Source organism: Pelobates fuscus, chromosome 2 (genome assembly GCF_036172605.1).
Source record: "Pelobates fuscus isolate aPelFus1 chromosome 2, aPelFus1.pri, whole genome shotgun sequence".
In the NCBI taxonomy this organism is placed as follows: Eukaryota; Metazoa; Chordata; class Amphibia; order Anura; family Pelobatidae; genus Pelobates; species Pelobates fuscus.
Window position 1 is genome coordinate 429,326,644 of NC_086318.1, and position 24,639 is coordinate 429,351,282.

Below are 24,639 nucleotides of genomic sequence, written 5' to 3' on the forward strand. Positions count from 1 at the left end.
ATACACTTCACACATACTCCATACAAAAAACATGCTTACATTCAAACACACATTGTGTATATGTATATTTTATAAACACAATACACACACACACACACACACACTGCATTCACTACACACGTACTGCAAACGCAAACATTACATACAAACACACCCCGGCATTAAAACACTAAAATTATCTACAAACACCCCTTTATTCAAACACCAACACTCAAAAAGCACACCTGCATTTCAAGTCCGACACTACATACAAACACCCATGCATTCAGACGCAAACATTACAAACAAGTACACCACTACATTCCAATGGCAACAGTACATACAGATACACCCATACATGCACACATATAATTAATACAAAAACATGCTTACATTCAAAAGCTCAAACACTGCTCACAAATATAACCCTGCAATGATAAGAAAATGGTAGATCCCCATCTGGTATAGCATTGTTGAAGTTCTCCGACAGATGAAGATCTACCTTTTGGCCACACTTGCGCTAGAGGGGGGCCCAGAAAACGTATTTGCACCAGGGCACTCTCTACATTAGTTCCACCACTGGGATAATCAATGTGAGGTGCCTGGATGAAAGAGAAGGACACAGCACTTCTGTATCTGAGAGTAAGCAGTTGTATGTCTCTAAAACTGATTGTCATGATTTGCAAAGTTTCTGCCTCTAAAACTGCCATGATATCCCAGAACTATGCCTCTAAAACTGCCATGTTATGCCAATTTTATGCATCTAAAACTGATTGCCATGGTGTGCCAATTTTATGCATCTGACTGTTTGCCATGATATGCCAATTGTATGCACCTAAAGTTACCATGATGTGCCAAGTTTATACATCTACAGGGAGTGCAGAATTATTAGGCAAGTTGTATTTTTGAGGATTAATTTTATTATTGAACAACAACCATGTTCTCAATGAACCCAAAAAACTCATTAATATCAAAGCTGAATATTTTTGGAAGTAGTTTTTAGTTTGTTTTTAGTTATAGCTATTTTAGGGGGATATCTGTGTGTGCAGGTGACTATTACTGTGCATAAATATTAGGCAACTTAACAAAAAACAAATATATACCCATTTCAATTATTTATTTTTACCAGTGAAACCAATATAACATCTCAACATTCACAAATATACATTTCTGACATTCAAAAACATAACAAAAACAAATCAGTGACCAATATAGCCACCTTTCTTTGCAAGGACACTCAAAAGCCTGCCATCCATGGATTCTGTCAGTGTTTTGATATGTTCACCATCAACATTGCGTGCAGCAGCAACCACAGCCTCCCAGACACTGTTCAGAGAGGTGTACTGTTTTCCCTCCTTGTAAATCTCACATTTGATGATGGACCACAGGTTCTCAATGGGGTTCAGATCAGGTGAACAAGGAGGCCATGTCATTAGATTTTCTTCTTTTATACTTTTTCTTGCCAGCCACGCTGTGGAGTACTTGGACGCGTGTGATGGAGCATTGTCCTGCATGAAAATCATGTTTTTCTTGAAGGATGCAGACTTCTTCCTGTACCACTGCTTGAAGAAGGTGTCTTCCAGAAACTTGGAGTTGAGCTTGACTCCATCCTCAACCCGAAAAGGCCCCACAAGCTCATCTTTGATGATACCAGCCCAAACCAGTACTCCACCTCCACCTTGCTGGCGTCTGAGTCGGACTGGAGCTCTCTGCCCTTTACCAATCCATCCATCTGGCCCATCAAGACTCACTCTCATTTCATCAGTCCATAAAACCTTACAAAAATCAGTCTTGAGATATTTCTTGGCCCAGTCTTGACGTTTCAGCTTGTGTGTCTTGTTCAGTGGTGGTCGTCTTTCAGCCTTTCTTACCTTGGCCATGTCTCTGAGTATTGCACACCTTGTGCTTTCGGGCACTCCAGTGATGTTGCAGCTCTGAAATATGGCCAAACTGGTGGCAAGTGGCATCTTGGCAGCTGCACGCTTGACTTTTCTCAGTTCATGGGCAGTTATTTTGCGCCTTGGTTTCTCCACACGCTTCTTGCGACCCTGTTGACTATTTTGTATGAAACGCTTGATTGTTCGATGATCACGCTTCAGAAGCTTTGCAATTTTAAGAGTGCTGCACCCCTCTGCAAGATATCTCACTATTTTTGACTTTTCTGAGCCTGTCAAGTCCTTCTTTTGACCCATTTTGCCAAAGGAAAGGAAGTTGCCTAATAATTATGCACACCTGATATAGGGTGTTGATGTCATTAGACCACACCCCTTCTCATTACAGAGATGCACATCACCTAATATGCTTAATTGGTAGTAGGCTTTCGAGCCTATACAGCTTGGAGTAAGACAACATGCATAAAGAGGATGATGTGGTCAAAATACTCATTTGCCTAATAATTCTGCACACAGTGTACAACTGATTGCCATGGTATGCCAATTGTATGCATCTAAAGCGGATTGCTATAGTGTGCCAATTGTATGCATCTAAAGCTGACATAATGTTCCAATTGTATGCCTGTAAAGCTGATTGCCACGGTGTGCCAATTGTATGCATCTAAAGTGGATAGTGTGCCAATTGTATGCCTCTAAAGCGGTTTGCCATGGTGTGCCAGTTTTATGCCTCTAAAAGTAATTGTTATGGTGTGCCAATTATGTGCATCTAAAGCGGATTGCTATGGTGTGCCAATTGTATGCCTCTAAAGCTGATTGTCATGGTGTTCACTTTTTAAAATATGCATTAAAAGCAAGTGGGTCTCGAAAAATTACCGTTTTGAAAAGTGGGTCTCGGCCCATAAAAGTTTGGGAAGCCCTGTTCTAGCCTGTTATTTAATTTTGTTTTCTCGTGCCAACTTAACTGGAAAAAAATAATAATAGTAAGATAAGAAGACAACTGGTTATTTGTTAATGAATAAGTTACATTATTTAGCAACATTGCAGCAAACTATAATGTGTCAGCTTTTATTTTGAGAACTTCAAAGCAACTTGCTACCAGACTGTTATTTTTTTTTTCTTTTTACTTTCTTATCTTTAAAACAACTAATGCAGATGCACATACACAGAATGGCAAACACAGATATAAACAGTGACACACATACAGATACATTGGGGCACACACGGGCATACATGCAGACAAACAGATACACACACAGACGTGCAAAAAAAGAGATACACATGCAGACACAGATACACATATAGACACGCATGCAGAAACACAGACACACTTAATGACAAACATTCAGATACACATACAAACAGATATGCTGACAAACAGACAGACACACACACACACATACACACACACACACAGATATAGTGATACAGACATTCTCTCTCTCACATACACACACAAGTGTTAAAGAAACATTTAGTGACTTCCCTGGGGTCCAGTGGCTGCCTCATGCTGATGGGAGTCAGAGCTCTCACTCTGACTCCCTTATCTCCTCCTGCGCGGCCCTCTGTTAGCTGGGAGAAAGTGACTGCTTCCTTCCAGCTCTGACATCATCATTGGGGCCCGGTCACGCTCTTAAAGTGCCGCAGCGCTGACTGCTGAGACTGCGGTAGTTTCGCCGCTGCGACTGCTGAGACCGCGGTAGTTCCGCCACTGGCGGTGGCCCTGATTCAGAGTGCAGTCATGTTGGACACAGAATCAACCTTCCATCTGCTTCCTCTCCATCCTTCTTCTTTTTAATGAACAGGTATCTGGTTTCATGGTAGATATTACATCAATTGGTGCCTGCCTATGGGCTAAGGTGATTTTTTTTTAAACACAATTGGTTAATCCATAAATTCTGGACTGGTGGTGGGGTGAGGATTAGTTTGGAAACCAGGGATACTACCCATTGTAAGGCACTACGGAATTTGATGGCGCTACATAATAGTAATAATAATAATCTATACTGTTGTTTTTCCATAGGGATTGGACCACCTTGGGCAAACTGATATTCATGCACGGTCTCCTATATGATTAAAATATTCATAGCAGACCTGTAAATAACTTCCTTCATGCCCGTACTCTCGTCATATACCTAGCTTTTCAAATTCTGTTTTGGGGGCTGTTTATTTGCTTTAATTTGTGTGTTATCATAATGTATTATCTCAGTAATCTATAAATAAAGGATTCAATTCAGCCTTGTTCTCCTGTTAATTTTTTGTGTTCCTTTAACTGTGACAGCTCCTTTTTGGAACCAAGAGGTGCTGCAATGTCAAGGAAAGGATACCCTAAAACCGCCACTAATATTGTGTCAAAGCTCCCTCAAGGCAATATGGTCAAACAACTAAATAAGGGGCAACCACTGTCAAAAGCAAGTGGTAAGTACAGCATGGCTACTAATACAGAGTCAAAGAGTGATTATACAGCACAAACTGCCTAATTAAACCCAATGATTCAACACACAGTCCAAGATACAGAACTAAAAATACAAATTAATTCATTTCCATCGTAGTGGTCCTTTAATTACTAATTTAGTAGATATACCATCAAAGAAAATATGCATGAATTTACATGTTTCATAGTAACTGAGTAAAAAACGGGGGAACATTGTTGCAGCAGAACCTGTGCTTGGAGATTCAAACAGCCGTATAACTAAGGGTTTTTTGGAATGATTGGGGAAGATCTCTTGGAACCAGAAGCAGTTACCCACATTTTAAGAAATGATATCCCTAAACGTTGTGGGGTTTTCTGACCACCTCTTCAAGGCAAAGAATTCAACAAAGAATTCAACATAAAAAGAATTCCTTTACCTTTCACTAAATCACCTTTCTTCCAGACAATGGTTTGTATTGAACCCGGATATATTTGTGTAATGCTGTCATATCCCCTCCGACACACTTTGTTTAACTAAAATAGTTTTTGTAGCCCGTCGAGACTTTTTCTAGTACCGTAATATCGTTCTTCAGAGAAAATGCATGACAATTGCACAGCATGTTCAAGGTGTGGTTATACCACTGATTTAATCATGACAATACCTTACTGGTCTTAGTAACTGCTGTTTAACTTTGGATAATGTTGCCAAACATTGTAGTACACTAGTAATCAGAGCGCCACGGTGCAGGGGGCGCCATGCGGCCGCACAGCTCCCACATGGCCGGGTTACAGGAGTGAGGGCGATGCCAAATACCCGCGTGGAGGATTTCATTATTCTCCACCTGGATCTATGAAAGAAAATAAGACAGCAGCGGAGCGGGGCTTACCTATAGTCAGGGGTGGTTAAATGGCTTCAGAGGTAGAGCTAAAAGCTCCTGGTAACTACTGTACAGGAAGGGGGAAGCACAAAGGAGTCCCTGCTTCCCCAAAGACTAGACTACAGCTGCACTGCCTCCACTCCACCCTTCCAGCCATAATGGAAAGAGGTAAGTGTGTGTGTGTGTGTGTGACTGCGTGTGTGTGTGTGGCTGAAGCTGTGCCTTTGTGTGTGCCTGTTTGTGTGGCTTCAACTGTGTGTGTGACTGTCTACCTTTAACAGAGTGTGTGTGCCTATCTGCATGCGTCAGTGTCTGCCTTCCTGTAACCGAGTGTGTGTGTGTGACTGTCTGCTTGTAACTGTGTGTGTGTGTCTGCCTGCCTTTAAACTGAGCGTGTCTGACTGTCTGCTTGTAACTGTTTGTGTGACTGCCTGTATGTGTGTGTGTGACTGTATACAGGCAACAGAGTGTGTGTGTGTGTGTGTGTGTGTGTGTGATTGTTTGCCTGTAACTGAGTGTGTGTTACTGTCTTCCGAGCTCCAGCCAGTCAGTGTGTGGCTGCAGGTTACCAGAGGAAAGCTCGGACACTGTAAATGCCTGAGCCAGTGGCGTACACACAATCCATGGGGCCCCGGTGCAAAACTGATTTTAATTTCTTTTGAGTAAATATTTGTGAATTTACACTTTAGTAAATAACTCTGTGTTTACATGCCAGAAAACATCCCCTTTTTTTGCTATTTAAAGAAAAACTGCTGAGTATCTTGAATATAGCTGAGGGGTCACTGATTTCATCTTAGCCAAAGGATAATTGATGTCGCTGGTCTTGGATCCCCCTGTATTAATACAGGACAAAGGTAAGGCTTTTGGAACTCCTAAATGCCGAGTCTCATAAAAGATAAACTATAGAGCAGGATTTTAGCTAACAAATAAGACACATCGCAAGTGGTATTTGACCCGGGTAATGTATGAACAGCTCACAGTTGACACTGATATAAACTGTAATAGCTCTCGGAGTCATCGCTACAGGATTTATCTATTTATCTATTTGCAGAAATTACATCTGTTTATTAAATAAGGAAAAATCAGAATGTACAAAACTGTTACTTCATTCCTTCACTCCACTGGACGCTAAGGTAGCGATTAATAGACACGAGAGATAAACCTTGCAACAATGCACTTGTACGTTCTTTGGATGTATTTATCTTAGTTATCATTTTGTTTGAATATTTGGGACAGTTCTGTTTTAAGAAGATTACATCAGGGAAATATCCGTTCACTAACAGGACTGTACAATAACAGACATTCACCAAGACTTGAGGAAATGAGATTTTACCTGTGGTAGCAGAAAGGTTTCTTTACTTCATGAACTATGAAACATGTGATACTCTCTGGTTTGAGAGGTTGTCCTGGGAAAATCAATATAAACATTTAAGATAAAGTAGATGTTCTTCTTATGAAGCAGGACTGCAATGTCAGTAGGGCCTATATTAATAATAACTTATTGATTCTGGGAGAAAGTGGACTTTCAAAGTTAAAAAGTAATCTATTTTTTTTTCTTTATAACTTGGCAATAACTTACATACTTAAATCAAACATTATGCAGAGGACAGAATATCCTCTTTGGGATCATCAACAGAAACAATTATTATTATTATGATATATAGAAACAATGATGCATTAAAGGTTCAATTTAGTAGAATTAAGTTTATTTCATTCATTGTTTCTTTGGTTTTTTTTTTTTTTATCAATAAAGGCCAATTGATGCACCCACACCACTTCTTCTCATTGAAGTTCTCTGGGTGCAGTGGCCCTTCTAACCAAGTTTTGTAGAAATGGCAATGTTTACATTGTAGGGTTAAAGATGGCACTCCAAATGTTGTGGACTATATTACCCATAATACTCTTACAACCATAATGCGTTATGGGAGATGTAGTCCACGACATCTGGAATGTCGAAGGTTGCCTACCTCTGCTCTAGTGGCTGCCTTCCTGACCGCCACTAGAGGCTCGTAGAGCAGCATTTGATTGGCTTAGGGCGGTCATTTGCCGCGCATGTGCATGTGCATGTGCGATGATGGTATTTAAGGGTACCGCTACCAAATGTGGGAGCTGTTTAGTCAATAGCTCCCTAATCCCACACAAAGGTACCAAACAGGGCTGGACTGGGGATACGAAGCAGGCCTGGGGAAAAAATAAATCTATGCCAGCCCCATAAGTCATTTGCTATGTAGTGTGTGAAATATAGATGTGTGTGTGTGTGTGTATATTATTGGTATATTTATTTTTCTAATTCAAAATATTTGTCATTTCAGGGTATTTAAATTGTACAGTAAAGCATGCTCACATGCAGACACAGACAATCTTACTGATGCACACAAATAGGCTCATTGACAAGCAATCTCAATGACACACACAGACAAGGTTACTGGTACACACACAAATTTAGTACAGACAAACTCTGATACACACACAAGCTTACTACAGACAAGCTCACTGACACACACACTCACTACAGACAAGCCCATTGACACACACATGCTCCCTACAGAAAAGCTCACTAACACACAGATTCACTACAGACAAGCTCAATGACACACACATGCTCACTACAGACAAGCTCTCAGACACACCCAGCTCCCTACAGATAAGCTCACTAACACACACACACACACACACACGATTCCTACAGACAAGCTCACTGACACATACAAGCTCACTAACAGGCACACACATAAACACAAACTAGCAGGTGCACACACACATAAGCTGCACACACATACACACAGAAGCTCACTCACTAGCAGATGCGCACACACACATACACAGAAGCTCACTCACTCGCAGATGCACACACACAAAGACATCCACACACACAGAGGAAGACAGTCACACACACAGAGGCAGACATCCACACACACAGAGACAGACAGCCACACACACACACACAGAAAGCCACACACACATAAAGCCACACACAGACAGACAGACACACACAGGCAGACAGTTACACACACACACACAGGCAGACAGTCACACACACACAGGCAGACAGTCAGTCACACACACACACGCAGACATTCACACACTCACAGGCAGTCACACACACAGGCAGACAGTCACACACTCACAGGCAGTCACACACACAGGCAGACAGTCACACACTCACAGGCAGTCACAGACACACACACTGACCTGCTTCTTACCTCCTCATCCCTTGGAGCTCTTGGAGACTGGTTGTTGGGGAAGCAGAGACTCCTTCCTGCTTCCCATGTTGCAGTTACCAGGGCCCCCGCTGTACAGTAAGCTCTGTCCCATCACCTGCTAAGCTCCACCCCTGCCGTACGCTAAGCTCCAGCCCCGCCTCAATATTATTATTTTTTTTTTTTAATAATCCCGGCCGGCCATGTGTGAGCTGTGCACATGGCCGGCCGGGATTACAGGAGCCTAACCACGGATGAATAGGGCTGTCAGCCCAGCCCCAGGTGCCGCAGTCCACCGGGAAATTTCCCGGTATCACGGTGGGCCAGTCCGGCCCTGGTACCAAATTAAGGAGCTATCTACTAAACAGCTGACATAAAAATGTCTTCATATTGAACTTTTATTAACTTAATTGCTCCTTAATTTGGGATCCTCCTGTGGGATTACCATATATAAGGATACCAAAATAAGGAACAACCTACTAAACACAGCTCCCTCCCTAATTTGGTACCCTTAAATATGACAATCACACATGCAGGCACCAAATGAGGGACCTATCTATTTTCAAACCACAGAAAATTTGTGGCACTCCATTTGTCCGAATGGAAATTCTGAAATGAAAATATTGGACGTAATGCATCTGAAACAAATTGACTAATGGACAAAATAACTTTTTGTCCAAATTCATGTGAATAAACTGAAAATGTCCACAGTGCACAAGTCTTCTTTTTACTTCACACAGGGTGGGGGAGAGGATCTCAACAGCAAGCAGATCACTTTAGTGTTAGGAATAAATGCATGTATCCTAACACTATATAGCAGGCTTCCCCAAACTCCGGCCCTCCAGATGTTCCTGAACTACAACTCCCATGATTCTCAGCCTATCTATTTCATTCATAGAATCATGGGAGTTGTAGTTCAGCAACCTCTGGAGTTTGAGGAAGCCTGCTATATAGTGTTCCTTTAAGGCGTATATTCTCAAAACATCAGATTGCAGCGAAAGAAAAACTACACAATTGGAAAATAGCGCTTGTTTAGAAAACGTTAGTTCACAGTTTAGTAAATGCATTCATTTGTTTTACTATGAATTTAACCCCTTAAGGACCAAACTTCTGGAATAAAAGGGAATCATGACGTGTCACACATGTCATGTGTCCTTAAGGGGTTAAATAGGCGTTGGATGAACTCTTATGTTGAATATTTAAAGCACCTTTGCCAGAATCTTTATGAAATACGGTAACTGTTTTGAAATTTTACTCAAATTCCAACCTAGTCTAAAGATAAACTGAGACAAAGTAGGAATGATTTTTTTGAGTTTCTCATTTCTACCCCAGTCTTCACCAGTGAGGGCTGTAGGGAAAACACTTTCTATGGAGAATCCCAAGAGAACACAGTGTTGAGATCATGCATCTGTGTGAGAGTACGGCACTGACGTAATTGTTCTGGTGAGTACAGTCAGTCCATGCAGGCATTTTGCCTTTCCAAAGAAAATGAAGTGTTTAGTGTTTACACTGCTCCCTATGAATACCTGCAATGGCAGTCGTTCAGATGGCCACTAGCGGTGCTTTCTGGGTCAGTACTGACATTCAGCATCTCCACACTCTGCATGTTGGTCTTGAACGTTCCTCATGGAGATGCATTGATTCAATGCATCTCTATGAGGAGATGCTGATTGGCCAGCACAGCGTTAGGCTCCACCCAACCCCCCCCCCCCCACCCCCCTTCCTGTCTCCTTTGCTGAGATTAGCAGTATTGACAATCTCAGCCAATACAATGCTTTCCCACAGAAAAACATTCTATTGGCTGAGATTGTCAATTCTGATAAACTCAGCAAGGGAGGAGGGGTGGAAAATTAACAGAATGATGGAATTTTTCCATCTGGCTATTGAGGTCAAATTTAGTGGCTGTTGAATCAGATTTTTCTGTTAAATGAATAAGACCCTTTATCTTTCAGCGATGCCACGATACTATAGGTAGGAGGGGGTTAATAGATGTAGCATGAGATTTTTTTTTTATTTAATTTTCGTGTGCGTATGTTTGCCCAATGAAATGTGATTGTTTTTGTTTTATAATTAACATGCAAACTTTGAGTTCCTTTGTCAGCCATATGCTATTGCATTTTATTTGAACAGCGCCTTGTTTAGGACCACAGCACTTTGCATGATAATAACACGGAATAAGTAACATAGCCCATAATAACAATGAAACAGATTGCAATATGTACATTGATTTAACAGACCGCTCACTTGAGATTTTACTTTAGTTAAAACTTCAATATTTGTGCCCTAGAATGGCGAGAGCTGCCATTGTTTAACCGTATTTCCTATAACACTCAGCCAGCCCGTAGGATGGCTTAGTGTTATTAAAATGTAGTTTACAAACATTTAGGATACCAAGAATCCACATTACTGCCAAAGAGGCTCCCGATGTAAACCTAATAATCAATGTCTGTAGAAAACCACTGGCTCACCCTGCAATAGAATTTTTTAACTTAGTTTGCCTTATAAAATCTCCATAAATGAGTTAATACACCGAACTGGGAATTGTGGAGAATTGCACACTGTAGACCAAAATAGACTAAATTGGAAAATTATTCCTGCTCGTCTAGTCTGGCCTGGAGTTTTGCAGTTTATTGTTCAATGCCCAGTTTAGTCACTACCATGTGCCCATTTGTGGGGGGTAAATGGTAATCAGGTGCAAAGACTCGGTCTAAAGCTTTACTTTTATTATAAATGCAGCCCCATTCTGTTAAATCCCCAGGCTGGATTAATCCCAGAGATCACCGATACATTGTTCTGTTTATTCTCCACCATGTATCATGCGCTATGTTGGTTATAGAAAGTAGGTCAATGGTAAATATGGGAAAAGCTTAATATACCATTCTGTGCAAGACATATAGCAGCAGGCAATCTCAAGGGACCCCATGCCATTCCAAACGACAGGAAAACAACTCTCAAACTCTCATCTGGCGGCCATTTACTAAACAGTGAGCCGTGATATCACCACATTAGCTTGTAAAGTGGTCAAAGTAGCCGACAATGGCGTTTATCCTCTAAAATTCTAATTAGGGACAAGAAATTGAAAATTGAAGGTCAAAATAAAAAAAAGTCCCTTTAATAGGAGCTCCATATTGTTGGTGTCTGAGTGTGTAACAGAGCTCCACAGCAATAATACTCCCAGTAATGTGTCTGAGTGTATAACAGAGCTCCACAGCAATAATACTCCCAGTAATGTGTCTGAGTGTATAACAGAGCTCCACAGCAATAATACTCCCAGCAATGTGTCTGAGTGTATAACAGAGCTCCACAGTAATAATACTCCCAGTAATGTGTCTGAGTGTATAACAGAACTCCACAGCAATAATACTCCCAGTAATGTGTCTGAGTGTATAACAGAGCTCCACAGCAATAATACTCCCAGTAATGTGTCTGAGTGTATAACAGAGCTCCACAGCAATAATACTCCCAGTAATGTGTCTGATTGTATAACAGAGCTCCACAGCAATAATACTCCCAGTAATGTGTCTGAGTGTATAACAGAGCTCCACAGTAATAATACTCCCAGTAATGTGTCTGATTGTATAACAGAGCTCCACAGCAATAATACTCCCAGTAATGTGTCTGAGTGTATAACAGAGCTCCACAGTAATAACACTCCCAGTAATGTGTCTGAGTGTATAGCAGAGAGTGTATAACAGAGCTCCACAGTAATAACACTCCCAGTAATGTGTCTGAGTGTATAACAGAGCTCCACAGCAATAATACTCCCAGTAATGTGTCTGAGTGTATAGCAGAGATCCACAGCAATAATACTCCCAGTAATGTGTCTGAGTATATAACAGAGCTCCACAGCAATAATACTCCCAGTAACGTGTCAGACTAGATGGGCCGAATGGTTCTTATCTGCTGTCACATTCTATGTTTCTATGGTGTCTGCGTGTATAACAGAGCTCCCAGCAATAATACTCACAGTAACGTGTCTGAGTGTATAACAGAGCTCCACAGCAATAATACTCCCAGTAATGTGACTGAGTGTATAACAGAGCTCCACAGCAATAATACTCACAGTAACGTGTCTGAGTGTATAACAGAGCTCCACAGCAATAATACTCCCAATAACGTGTCCGAGCGTATAACAGAGCTCCACAGCAATAATACTCCCAGTAATGTGTCTGAGCGTATAACAGAGCTCCACAGCAATAATACTCCCAGTAATGTGTCTGAGCGTATAACAGAACTCCACAGCAATAATACTCCCAGTAACGTGTGTGAGCGTATAACAGAGCTCCACAGCAATAATACTCCCAGTAATGTGATATAACAGAGCTCCACAGCAATAATACTCCCAGTAACGTGTCTGAGCATATAACAGAGCTCCACAGCAATAATACTCCCAGCAATGTGTCTAAGTGTATAACAGAGCTCCACAGCAAAAATACTCCCAATAATGTGCCTGAGTGCATAACAGAGCTCCACAGCAATAATACTCATAGTAATGTGTCTGAGTGTATAACAGAGCTCCACAGCAATCATACTCCCAGTAATGTGTCTGCGTGTATAACAGAGCTCCACAGCAATAATACTCCCAGTAACGTGTCTGAGTGTATAACAGAGCTCCACAGCAATAATACTCCCAGTAACGTGTCTGAGTGTATAACAGAGCTCCACAGCAATAATACTCCCAGTAATGTGTCTGAGCGTATAACAGTGCTCCACAGCAATAATACTCCCAGTAATGTGTCTGAGCGTATAACAGAGCTCCACAGCAATAATACTCCCAGTAACGTGTCTGAGTGTATAACAGAACTCCACAGCAATAATACTCCCAGTAATGTGATATAACAGAGCTCCACAGCAATAATACTCCCAATCATGTGTCTGAGTGTATAACAGAGCTCCACAGCAATGAAACTCCCAGTAACGTGTCTGAGCATATAGCAGAGCTCCACAGCAATAATACTCCCAGTAATGTGCCTGAGTGCATAACAGAGCTCCACAGCAATAATACTCCCAGTAATGTGTGTGAGTGTATAACAGAGCTCCACAGCAATCATACTCCCAGTAATGTGTCTGAGTGTATAACAGAGCTCCACAGCAATAATACTCCCAGTAATGTGTCTGAGTGTATAACAGAGCTTCACAGCAATAACACTCCCAGTAATGTGTCTGAGTGTATAACAGAGCTCCACAGTAATTATACTCCCAATAATGTGTCTTTAACCTACAAACAATGTGTTTAGAAGCCAGTCTGTGTAAATAAGATACATTGTTCTTGTTCTGAGTTACATTTTAGTTGTTTAAATGGTTATTATTAGGAAGTCACCTAATATTTCTCAGGACAGCCCCGCCCCTGACCACACCCCTAAAATTGAAGTGTCCCTCTTCGCCCATTTGAAATGTTGGGAGGTATCATGTCCACTTTGACTGTTTTACCTAAAAATTGCAATAACCTCATGGAGTCACAATTCTCAGTTTTCTGGCTAAATCTCAGTATGGAGGGGATATGGCTGAGATTTAAAATGCAACTTGTATAATAGTATAATGATATATTTATTGTAATTTACACAAAGTCGTTAATCCTTTTATTACGGCTCACTGTTTAGTAAATAATCCCCTTACATTTTCTCACACACACGCTTTTTATACAGACAAGCGTGTTAACCCATACATGCTCTTACAGAGGGCACCGAGCATTATGCAGATTTATAGCATAAACAACTGCAGATTTATTACCCTCTTATTAGTATTTTTTTTTTGTAATAAAATAATGTTTTATAATTTGTTTTCTCTTTCCATAGATTATATATATTACAGATTATTTTCCCAATACTGTACATGGTTGTCAGTGAATCTGTCTTTTTATATATGTATAGAATATAATCTCTCTCTCTCTCTCTCTCTCTATATATATATATATATATTATTATATTTTTTTTTCTGCAAATTAGAAGGATTGAGTAAATTAAAGTGAAATCCTTATGGTTTTGGAGATGACTGCCTAATCACGCCATATCAGTTGTTCTAAAATACAACTCCTGCATGATGGGAGTTACTGCAACCACATTTGAGCAGATTCTTTGCTACGTTTCCTTTGATGCAGTCTGATCAATTATTTCACCCTTTAGCAAATCTTTTTGTAGAAAATTCCCCTCGACCAATGAATATCCTCTCCCCCATGCAGTCTACTTTACATCTCCCCCCCTTGTATACTTAAGACAAGCAAGTGATCTTCCATTTTCCAATATTCCCCTGTGGGCTCCACCTCTGTTATTGCTGCTGAAGGGAGAAAATGCATTTTGCAAGCACAGCCCTCCATCTACCAATTTCTCTTAGTACTCCATGAGCCCATCCTTACCAATCAATAACGTGTCTGCAAAGGCTGGCCATCATATTTGGTGAAAATGACCTTCTGCTCAAGCAAAATCAATGAAAGATGTAAATGAGTATATATATATATTTTTTTTGTTATCAGCAGTAACAGAGAAGAGATCAGTTTAACCCTCGAGCTTGTAATCGACCATACGCCCGGTCTCTATACGAGTGGCTGTTAATGTGAGACTGGCAGTGGTTTTAAAGCATGAGGTATGGGCAGTGCTTTAATGTTCTGAGGAAAATGAGCAGGCTGGAGACACCGCAGAATTGTTTGCATAGCTATGAGATACAATGTGGCTGGCTTTTTCCCCACCAGATAGTTCAATTTGTCCTCTCCCAACAAGGGAGCCCAAAAGTCTGGGTTCTCCTGCAGAATTTTTCTCATTTTGAAATTAAGAGAAGGTGAGAACAGGAGAAGGTAATCCAGGCACAGCTTTTTGGAGACCACGTTGACCTTTGAGCTCCATAGCTGCTCCAAGATGATATCTAGGGGAGTCTCTCCTTTACGGTCGAGGATCTTCGGACATGCCCCATTGCCTAGAAGGATTAGGACAGTTTCTGCACTCAGAAGCTCACATGCCATGTGCAAAGGGGTTTTCCCGTCTGACAGATGGGAACAACTCGCCCTGTTAATGTAGGACTGAAGGCTAGGTAGTTTATGTGAGATCTTAATAATCAATATTAAAATATCCCTCCTGTCATAGGTAACGGCCAGGGCGAGGTGGGGTGCGGAAGGAGGACAGCAGCAGAATTTAATCCCTGGCACCTTGAGGGATTCCTCTGGGAAGTGAGATAGCAAATACTGAGCATAACGTAGGTGGTTATGAACTACGGCATACATCAGAGCATCAGATGGTGAATAGCAACGCAGGCTGGCATCTTCCTCCCAATGAAAATATTCCATAGTCCTCATCTCCTCCAGTTTCCACACAGGCTCCTGATCCCGCACAGCCTGGTAGAACATGTAGGCGTAAAACTTGCACTGCTCGTCCAGCAAGCTGACCTGATTACTGCACATGTCGGCTGTGCGAAGACGGGTCGAACAAAGGATGAATGAATGTCTCTTTGTCAGGGTCCAAGAGAAGGGTTTTAATCTCTCACCAACGCTCAGGAATTGCATGGGAAAAAGACGAGCATCCTCTTACGCCACAATTCCAGCAAGTCTGTAGTGTAGAACAAGCTTCCTGCCTGCGTTTAACCCTTTACAGACCCGTCCTCTTTCGCATCCATCTTGCCTGATTTGTATTATTCCGCCGTTCAATGGAGGCACCAACTGTGCAGTGGCATCGTGACATCCCTGTAAGCAAGTACAGTCTGGTCAAAGACTCAAATGATCTAGCTAATGTCAATATTCATTACACCCCCTCCCCACCAGCATAAGCATTTCTACAATCAAGATCTTGCAGTTCCCCTCTCAGTAACCCGCAGCTCAATGCTCAGCTAGCATAATGTAAAGTGTCTGTGCGCTCCCAGCCCTGCTGTGTCAGCTCCCTGCAGTGGTAGAATCCAGATCTTAGACAGAGTGACGCTGCATGCGTTGATCTATCAAGCGATTGGATGTAGTAAACCAAGACTTGGCTAAATGTCTGCATCTAACGTTTGGAGATAATTATAGTGTCAACACATTGCTTTCCTCATTTCGGTGCAGAACACACACATTACATTACGACAGATGGTGTAGGCAGTTCATTGTAACAAATCGGTTCATATGTCCTTCGAATAAATCTTTAAAAATTAATATTGAGAAAAGACACTCCCAATTCACTACCTTTAGGAACGTACCCATTGCAGGCACACTGACTGGGAATTCTAATTTAAAACAAATCTATTCTCTCACAGCCGTGTTTCTGAGTGGTCCTCCCTCTCTCTGACATTCCGTGGGTTAAATAAGAAGGAGATTGATACATACTGCATGGTTTAAGAGTGATGCAGACACCAAAGGATATTTCTGGCAGATTCTACAGACTAACTGCCACAGACTGTTTTTCTGACATGGTATCCTAGATACCAGAGTAAACAGAGGACAGTGACAGATCTGGGTTCATTGGAAGATTTTGGATAGTTTGTGATGGTATTGCCCCTCTGCAACACTAACTAATCTATAAAATGACAGGTGACGGGAACACGCAAGGTTATTCGATAAACTCAGTTTGAATGATTTAATATGTTTGGATGGACTTTTAAATTAATTTTTTCAAAATATTAAAATATTTAATAATATGTAGTATATATATATATAAATAATATCAAAATATTAAAGTATGTTTTCAAAATATTAAATAATTTAAAAAGCTTATCCAAATAATATTAAATCGAGGCATTTTGATTTTGTTTAAGATTTGAGTTTATGTATGTCTGTGCTCAGTTCGAATTGCTCAGAATTCATAAGGACATCTTGAAAATTAGGCAAATGGCAACTTGTAGAGCAGCTGTAACATAACGACTATTTATGATAACGAATTCTGTGCTTCTGTGTACCTGGGATGTCTATCTCTGGAGAATGGTATATATAACAATGTCTTTTCTGGTATAAATCTGGTGTAATGATCCTGGTATCAGAGACAATAATTTGACTGCAACCAAATGTACAGATTTGCTAAACCTTTTACAATGTAAAATGAATACTACAAGTCTTAGTGGGAATTTCGTTAAAGGTACACTATAGACACCAGAACAACTACAGCTTACTGTATCGTCAGTCCCTGATTACTTTTTAATGTAAACACTGCCTTTTCAGTGAAAAAGCAGTGTTTATATTGCTCCCTAGGGACACCTCCAGTGGCAATAACTCAGATGGCCACTAGAGGTGCTTCCTGGGTCAGTACTGCACAGTATAACTGACATTCAGTGCCTCCAGGCTCTGCATGGAGACGCTAAACTTCCCCATAGAGATACATCTCTAAAAGGAAATGCTTATTGGCCAGGGCTGTTTTTGGCAATGCCCCACCCCACCTCCTTGGCTGAGATCATCAGAATTAACGATCTTAGCCAATCCAATGCTTTTCCATGAGGAAACATAGAAACATAGAAACAAAGAATGTGACGGCAGATAAGAACCATTCGGCCCATCTAGTCTGCCCAATTTTCTAAATACATCCATTAGTCCCTGGCCTTATCTTATAGTTAGGATAGCCTTATGCGTATCCCACGCATGCTTAACCCCTTAAAGACCAAACTTCTGGAATAAAAGGGAATCATGACATGTCACACATGCCATGGGTCCTTAAGGGGTTAAACTCCTTTACTGTGTTAACCTCTTCCACTTCAGCTGGAAGGCTATTCCATGCATCCACTACCCTCTCAGTAAAGTAATACTTCCTGATATTATTTTTAAACCTTTGCCCCTCTTGTTGTGGTAGTTTTTCTTATTTTAAATATAGTCTCCTCCTTTACTGTGTTGATTCCCTTTATGTATTTAAATGTTTCTATCATATCCCCCCTGTCTCGTCTTTCCTCCAAGCTATACATGTTAAGATCCTTTAACCTTTCCTGGTAAGTTTTATCCTGCAATCCATGAACCAGTTTAGTAGCCCTTCTCTGAACTCTCTCCAGTCTCACCAGTGTTCTGTACATGGCATGAGCACTTCCCTCTTTCTACTGCTAATACCTCTCCCTATACAACCAAGCATTCTGCTAGCATTTCCTGCTGCTCTATTACATTGTATGCCTACCTTTAAGTCATCAGAAATAATCACCCCTAAATCCCTTTCCTCAGATGTTGAGGTTAGGACTCTATCAAATATTCTGTACTCCGCCCTTGTGATTTTACGTCCAATATGCATTATCTTGCACTTATCCACATTAAATGTCAGTTGCCACAACTCTGACCATTTTTCTAGTTTACCTAAATCATTAGCCATTTGGCTTATCCCTCCTGGAACATCAACCCTGTTACATATCATAGTATCATCAGCAAAAAGACATTCCTTACCATCAAGACCTTCTGCAATATCACTAATAAAAATATTAAAGAGAATGGGTCCAAGTACAGATCCCTGAGGTACCCCACTGGAAGAATCGGGAAGAATTGGATTGGCTGAGATGGTCAATTCTAATGGAGGCAGATGTGTTCCTTTAAGATTAGAAATCGCGGGCATCTCTCCATCTTGCCCAGGATAAGTCATTGGTGGAATATGCTTATAGGAAGAGTTACCGTATATACTCGAGTATAAGCCGATTTTTACAGCACATTTTTTGTGCTGAAAAACCCCAACTCGGCTTATACTCGAGTCAATAGTCTGTATTATGGCAATTTGCATTGCCATAATACAGACAGGGGCTGTGAGAGATGTTACTTACCTCTCCTGCAGCTCCTGTCAGCTCTCTCCTCCTCCGCGCCGTCCGTTCAGCACCTCGGTCAGCACTGTGAGCTGACAGAAGAGCTGACCGGACGGCGCGGAGGAGGAGAGAGCTGACAGGAGCTGCAGGAGAGGTAAGTAACATCTCTCACAGCCCCCCTCTCTCCCCCCACTGAACTACCAATCCCACTGGACCACCAGGGAAGGAGCCCCCCTCCCTGGCACGCTAGCAAGCAGGGAGGGGGGACAAAAAAATATCTAATAGTAATAAAAATAAATACATTAATAATATACCAAAAAAATTAAAATAATAATAATACAATAATAATAAAAATAGTAATAAAAAAAAATAATATAACAAAAAAAATTAAAATAATAATAATAAAAAATATATTAAAATGCCCACCCCCCCACCAAGGCTCTGCATCACACTCTGCATCTCTCACACACACACACTGCACTCACACACACACACACTGCATTCACACACACACACACACTACACTCATATACACACTGCATTCACACACACACACACTGCACTCATATACACACTGCATTGATATACACACTGCATTTATACACACACACTGCACTCATACACACACACTGCATTCACACACACACTGCACTCACACACACACACACTGCACTCATATATACACTGCATTCACACACACACACACACTGCATTCATATACACACTGCATTCATACACACACACTGCACTCATATACACACTGCATTCACACACACGCACTGCATTCATATACACACTGCATTCATAAACACACTGCATTCATATACACACACTGCACACACACACACTGCAAATAAAAATTCAATTAATATAATTTTTTTAGGATCTAATTTTATTTAGAAATTTACCAGTAGCTGCTGCATTTCCCACCCTAGTCTTATACTCGAGTCAATAAGTTTTCCCAGTTTTGGGGGGTAAAATTAGGGGCCTCGGCTTATATTCGGGTCGGCTTATACTCGAGTATATACGGTAGTTGATATGTGCTATTGTCCTACTAATAAAAAATGTATCTAAACCTTTTCCCCTCATTAGGGGGCTCATCTTTAGGGGCTTGACCTGACACCCACATTGTGTTTTGAATGAAGTCACCCTTTAATACGTTTACCTGAAATGCTTTTTATAAAATGTTTTTATTTGGTGTCCGCTGAATACCAAAAAAAAAATTTCAACCATTCTTTGACCAATATTTGTTTTCTGTTCATTAACCCCTTAAGGACACATGACATGTGTGACATGTCATGATTCCCTTTTATTCCAGAAGCTTGGTCCTTAAGGGGTGAATGTGTTTATCACATAATTCAGATCCTTCAAGTGTGTCTTAGAAATAAAATTCCCAATTTTGTTTACGTTTCTCCAACTAGTGAATAAGTCAACGGTATCTGGTTAAAAACCTTATCTTATGTACTTTAGTGCATGTTTGACTTTTACCTTCATATCACCACCACTTCCAGGTGAGCCACGGAGTACAGGTCACCAAACCGCGCTAAACAGTTTGAGTCTTCCCAGTTTATTACAGAGCACAACAACACCAATTCTATAAGAACATGTTTGTATCAACTGCACCATTTTAGTTTTATTAAAACCATGACAACATGTTTTACAATGAATGAATACAAATTAATTTGTGACCTAAAAGAACACTCTAACAGATAACAGTGGCTGTCTTTCTTAGGTTATAAAAGTGACAGTTTTAAGAGAAATCAGCCCTGTTATGCAGGTGCCAAGGTGCACCCTCCCCAGTGACAGACAACATGGTGGGGTGCTCTTTCTGACTGGTTTGTGTTCCAGCATAAAGTGCAAAGCAATGACTCTTACGGAAACATTGCTGGCATAGTGCGGCAATTGCCACACGTCCGACCTGTCTATGAGAAGAGTTATAGAGTAATAACACTAATTAGTATGTTATACATAGTAAAATGCGTCTATAAGAAAGATTAGATTGGACGGGACATACCATTCATTTATAACACTGGAGTAAAGGTTAAAATGTAATATTTTTTGTTTTGGGGTTTGTTTCCTTTTCTTTTATGCACATGTTGAATTATCTTAAATGTTCATTATTAAGATTTGCCACCGAAAATCTTCTAAATGTATGGGTTTATTTTAATGCCCGACTTAGCTGTGCTTAGAATACAGTGAGCAGGACAGAGAGCACTAGACATGTGCAATTCGTTTCGGTCCGAATGAAAATTCGTCTGAATTTCGGGCAATTCGGACATTCGGGTGCTTCCGAATGTCCGAATAGCTGAATTCCGAAGTGCCGAATTGTCGAAGTCCCGAAGTGCCGAAATTAATGAATTTCCGAAGTGTAGTAGTGCCGAAGTGCCGAATTGCTGAAGTTCCGAAGTTGCCAAAGTTGCCGAAGTTCCGAGGTGTCAAAGTACCGAAGTTCTGAAGCACAGTATTGCCTAAGTACTAATATACTTACCCAGTGAAAGAAGAAGAATGTTACACTGTATACAATTTTAAATAAAAAGTATACAAACATTTGCAACACTTACAACAATCAAGTAACACACATTCATATAAAATGTAAGTTACTTGGCCAGTCAATGTAATGACAGGAATGAATAAGTAGATAACTCCATAATTCCCACGGTATTAGGGAGCTATCTACTAAAAGGCTGAAAGACCTGAATTGGTCTTTCAGCCAAATTTACTAATACTAAGTAAAGATTACTTAGTATTAGTAAATTATACCCCTACTCGCTATATCGCGAGTAGGGGCATGTCTATTAAACAGTGAGCAGCCTGTGGTCCCCCCTCCTGAGCCCCCACCCACGATGTGCGAGTGGGGGCTTTTAAACTATTGCCCCCCTTGGCCCCCACTCCTGAGCGGCGGGTGGGGGCCCTAAAGTAAAAAAAAGGGGGAGGACCTATTGTTCTCTCCACCGGCCCCCACCCCCGAGCGCTCTCTCCTTAATCCCTATCCCTACTTGTTTTTCTTTGGCCCAGTGATGGGAGTGAGCGCAGGACTTATCTTTCTGCAGAAGTCTCTACATTTACCTGTCACAGCACTCTGATTGGTTGGTTTGAAATCCACCAGTCAGAGTGCTCTGTGTCATTTTACACGCTGTGTAATTTTACTCATAACACTCTGATTGGTGGATAAAAAAAACAACCAATCAGAGTGCTGTGACAGGTAAATGTAGAGACTTACCTGTCAGTCTCTTCATTTACCTGTCAGAGCACTCTGATCGGATGGCTTAAACCCACCAATTAGAGTGCTCTGAGCCTAATTGCAGGGTGGGGCAAGGCTTTATAAGCCTTCCCCCGCCCTGCAGAGCTCAGTTTGCGCGGAGCCCTCCATGAGTGAAGATGGATTTATTTATTTTGCGCTCGGGTTTTTGTTTTCTTTTTTTTTATTGCGTCGGTTATTATGGATTTTTATTTGCCCTTTTTTGGGGCTGAAAAATAAGATTTTAGAAGAAAGAAAACATCAAATGGTAAGTTTTTTTTTATTTTTACAGGTACTTAGTTAAAGTTCCCCCCTCATTATTTTTAGGGTGAGGGGGGTAAGTAGGGCTTCATTTTTTTAGGGGAGGGGGTGACTAGGGGTTTGGGGAGCCCCTAGTCACCTGGGGGGTTACATTTGTATTTAGGGCCACCACCCTCCGCTCAGGGGTGGGGGTCAGGGGGGAGGACATTAGGTTCCGCCCCTTATTCTAGTTTAGGGCCCCTACCCACCGCTCAGGGTTGGGGGCCAGGGGGGAGGACATTAGGTTCCCCCACCCCCAATTTTTATTTAGGGCCCCCACCCGTTACTCAGGGGTGGGGGCCGGTGGGGAGGACAATAGGTCCTCCCCCCTTTTTTTACTTTAGGGCCCCCAACCGCCACTCAGGGGTGGGGGCCGGGGGGGCAATAGGTCCAATAAGGTGGGGGCAATAGGGCAATAAACCCCCTCTCGTGTGTCGCTGAAGTTCCGAAGTGGCTACGTTCCGAAGTAGCGAAGTTGCCGAAGTTCTGAAGTGTCGAAGTGCCGAATTGCCGAAGAGCCGAAGTACCGAATTTCGGAATGCCGAACTGAGCTGAATATTTTCCCCATGCACATGCCTAGAGAGCACTAAGTCCCACTCTCTTACATTCAGTTACTGATCCTTGAGTTTTAACGCTTAGTGGATATGAATACTTCCCTCCACTTACTGTGGTACACAATGCAGCCACCACTGACAGTTACAAAAACATGAGACAGACATGTAGTGATATGCTGCTATATGACTGCTATGTATAAGGCATACAGACTGTCATACATTCACATTACCATCTTTGCTCGATTATAAGACAACCTTGATTATATGACATCTTGTTGAAAAAAAACAGAAGAGGCCTGAATATAAGACTCTGGGGGGAAAAAATCACACTGAAACACAGTCAAGCTCACTATACACAAGCTCACACTGACAAACTCACACTGACACAAAGACAAACTCACTACACACAGGCTCACATTGACACACAGACAAACTCACTATGCACAGTCTCACACTGACACACTACAAGCTCACTATATACAGGCACACTGACACACACAGACAAACTCATTATACAAAAACTGACACTGACACACACACACAAGCAGAGGCGTAACTAGAAACAATGGGGCCCTGGTGCGAAAGTTGCCTTGGGTCCCCCCCCCCCATACGTCTACCCCGCCATCCCCCCATACGTCTATATTCCTACTCCCATATGTTCCCCCTGCCACTCCCCCACACCTCTATCCTCCCCCCCGCCAGCTCCCCATACCTCTATCCTCCGCCTCCCATATGTTCCCTCCCCACACATGCAGACAAACAGATGTACATAGACACACACACATATACTGAGACACACACATACACACAGACACATACATACAGGCACACACACACACACATCCATACATACATACACACATAAAAACACACATACAGATATATGTGTGAGATACACATATACAGACACATAGACAGACACACACATACACACACATACACACATACAGACACAAATACAGACACACATTCATACATACACACATACAAACACATATACAAAATGTTTTGACTTCTCTGGGGTCCCTGGTGGCTCAGCCTAATGGGAGTCAGAACGGCACCTGTAAGAAGGGGGAAGAATCACATAGAAGTGACCCAACGAAGGACCGGAATGTCCTGAACGCATTTCATGCCTTGAACAGCACCTGAGAAAGTGCAGTGCCAGGCGTAATGTCCATACGATATGATATATGACCGCAGTAGTTCCACCAGTGCAGACAAACTCACTATAGACAAGCTCACACTGACACACACAGACAAGCTCACTATAGACAAGCTCACATTGACACACAGACAAGCTCACTGGCATGCATACATTCACTGTCACTCACTACAAGCTGTTTAGAGAATAATCTCCAGCTTGGTGTTGACAAGATTATTGTTTCGGAATAGAGACTGCAGCTTGCATCCAAAGTGCTCCAGTGAAGAACCTATGTGGGGAGATTCTCTAGGTTACCCAGTCTGCCGTCCTGCTTCATTTCCTTCCTTTGTCCCTCCCTCTCATATTTCCACACACACAGGGCAAGCGGCAGAGCGCATGG

General features: G+C 41.6%; 1 protein-coding gene across 1 annotated transcript; it reads right to left on the reverse strand.

The window, feature by feature from the left end:
* Positions 1-14,397: 14,397 nt before the first annotated feature.
* On the reverse strand, positions 14,398-16,239 carry LOC134586030 (ankyrin repeat domain-containing protein 9-like). The gene has a single exon (XM_063441533.1). The coding sequence runs from the start codon at positions 15,846-15,848 to the stop codon at positions 14,904-14,906; it is 945 nt and encodes a 314-aa protein (XP_063297603.1). The 5' UTR covers positions 15,849-16,239; the 3' UTR covers positions 14,398-14,903.
* Between the last annotated feature and the right edge of the window lie 8,400 nt (positions 16,240-24,639).

Excerpts from the sequence above, each read along its gene's own strand:
- LOC134586030 (XM_063441533.1), bottom strand. The coding sequence starts at position 15,848 with ATGCAATTCCTGAGCGTTGGTGAGAGATTAAAACCCTTCTCTTGGACC.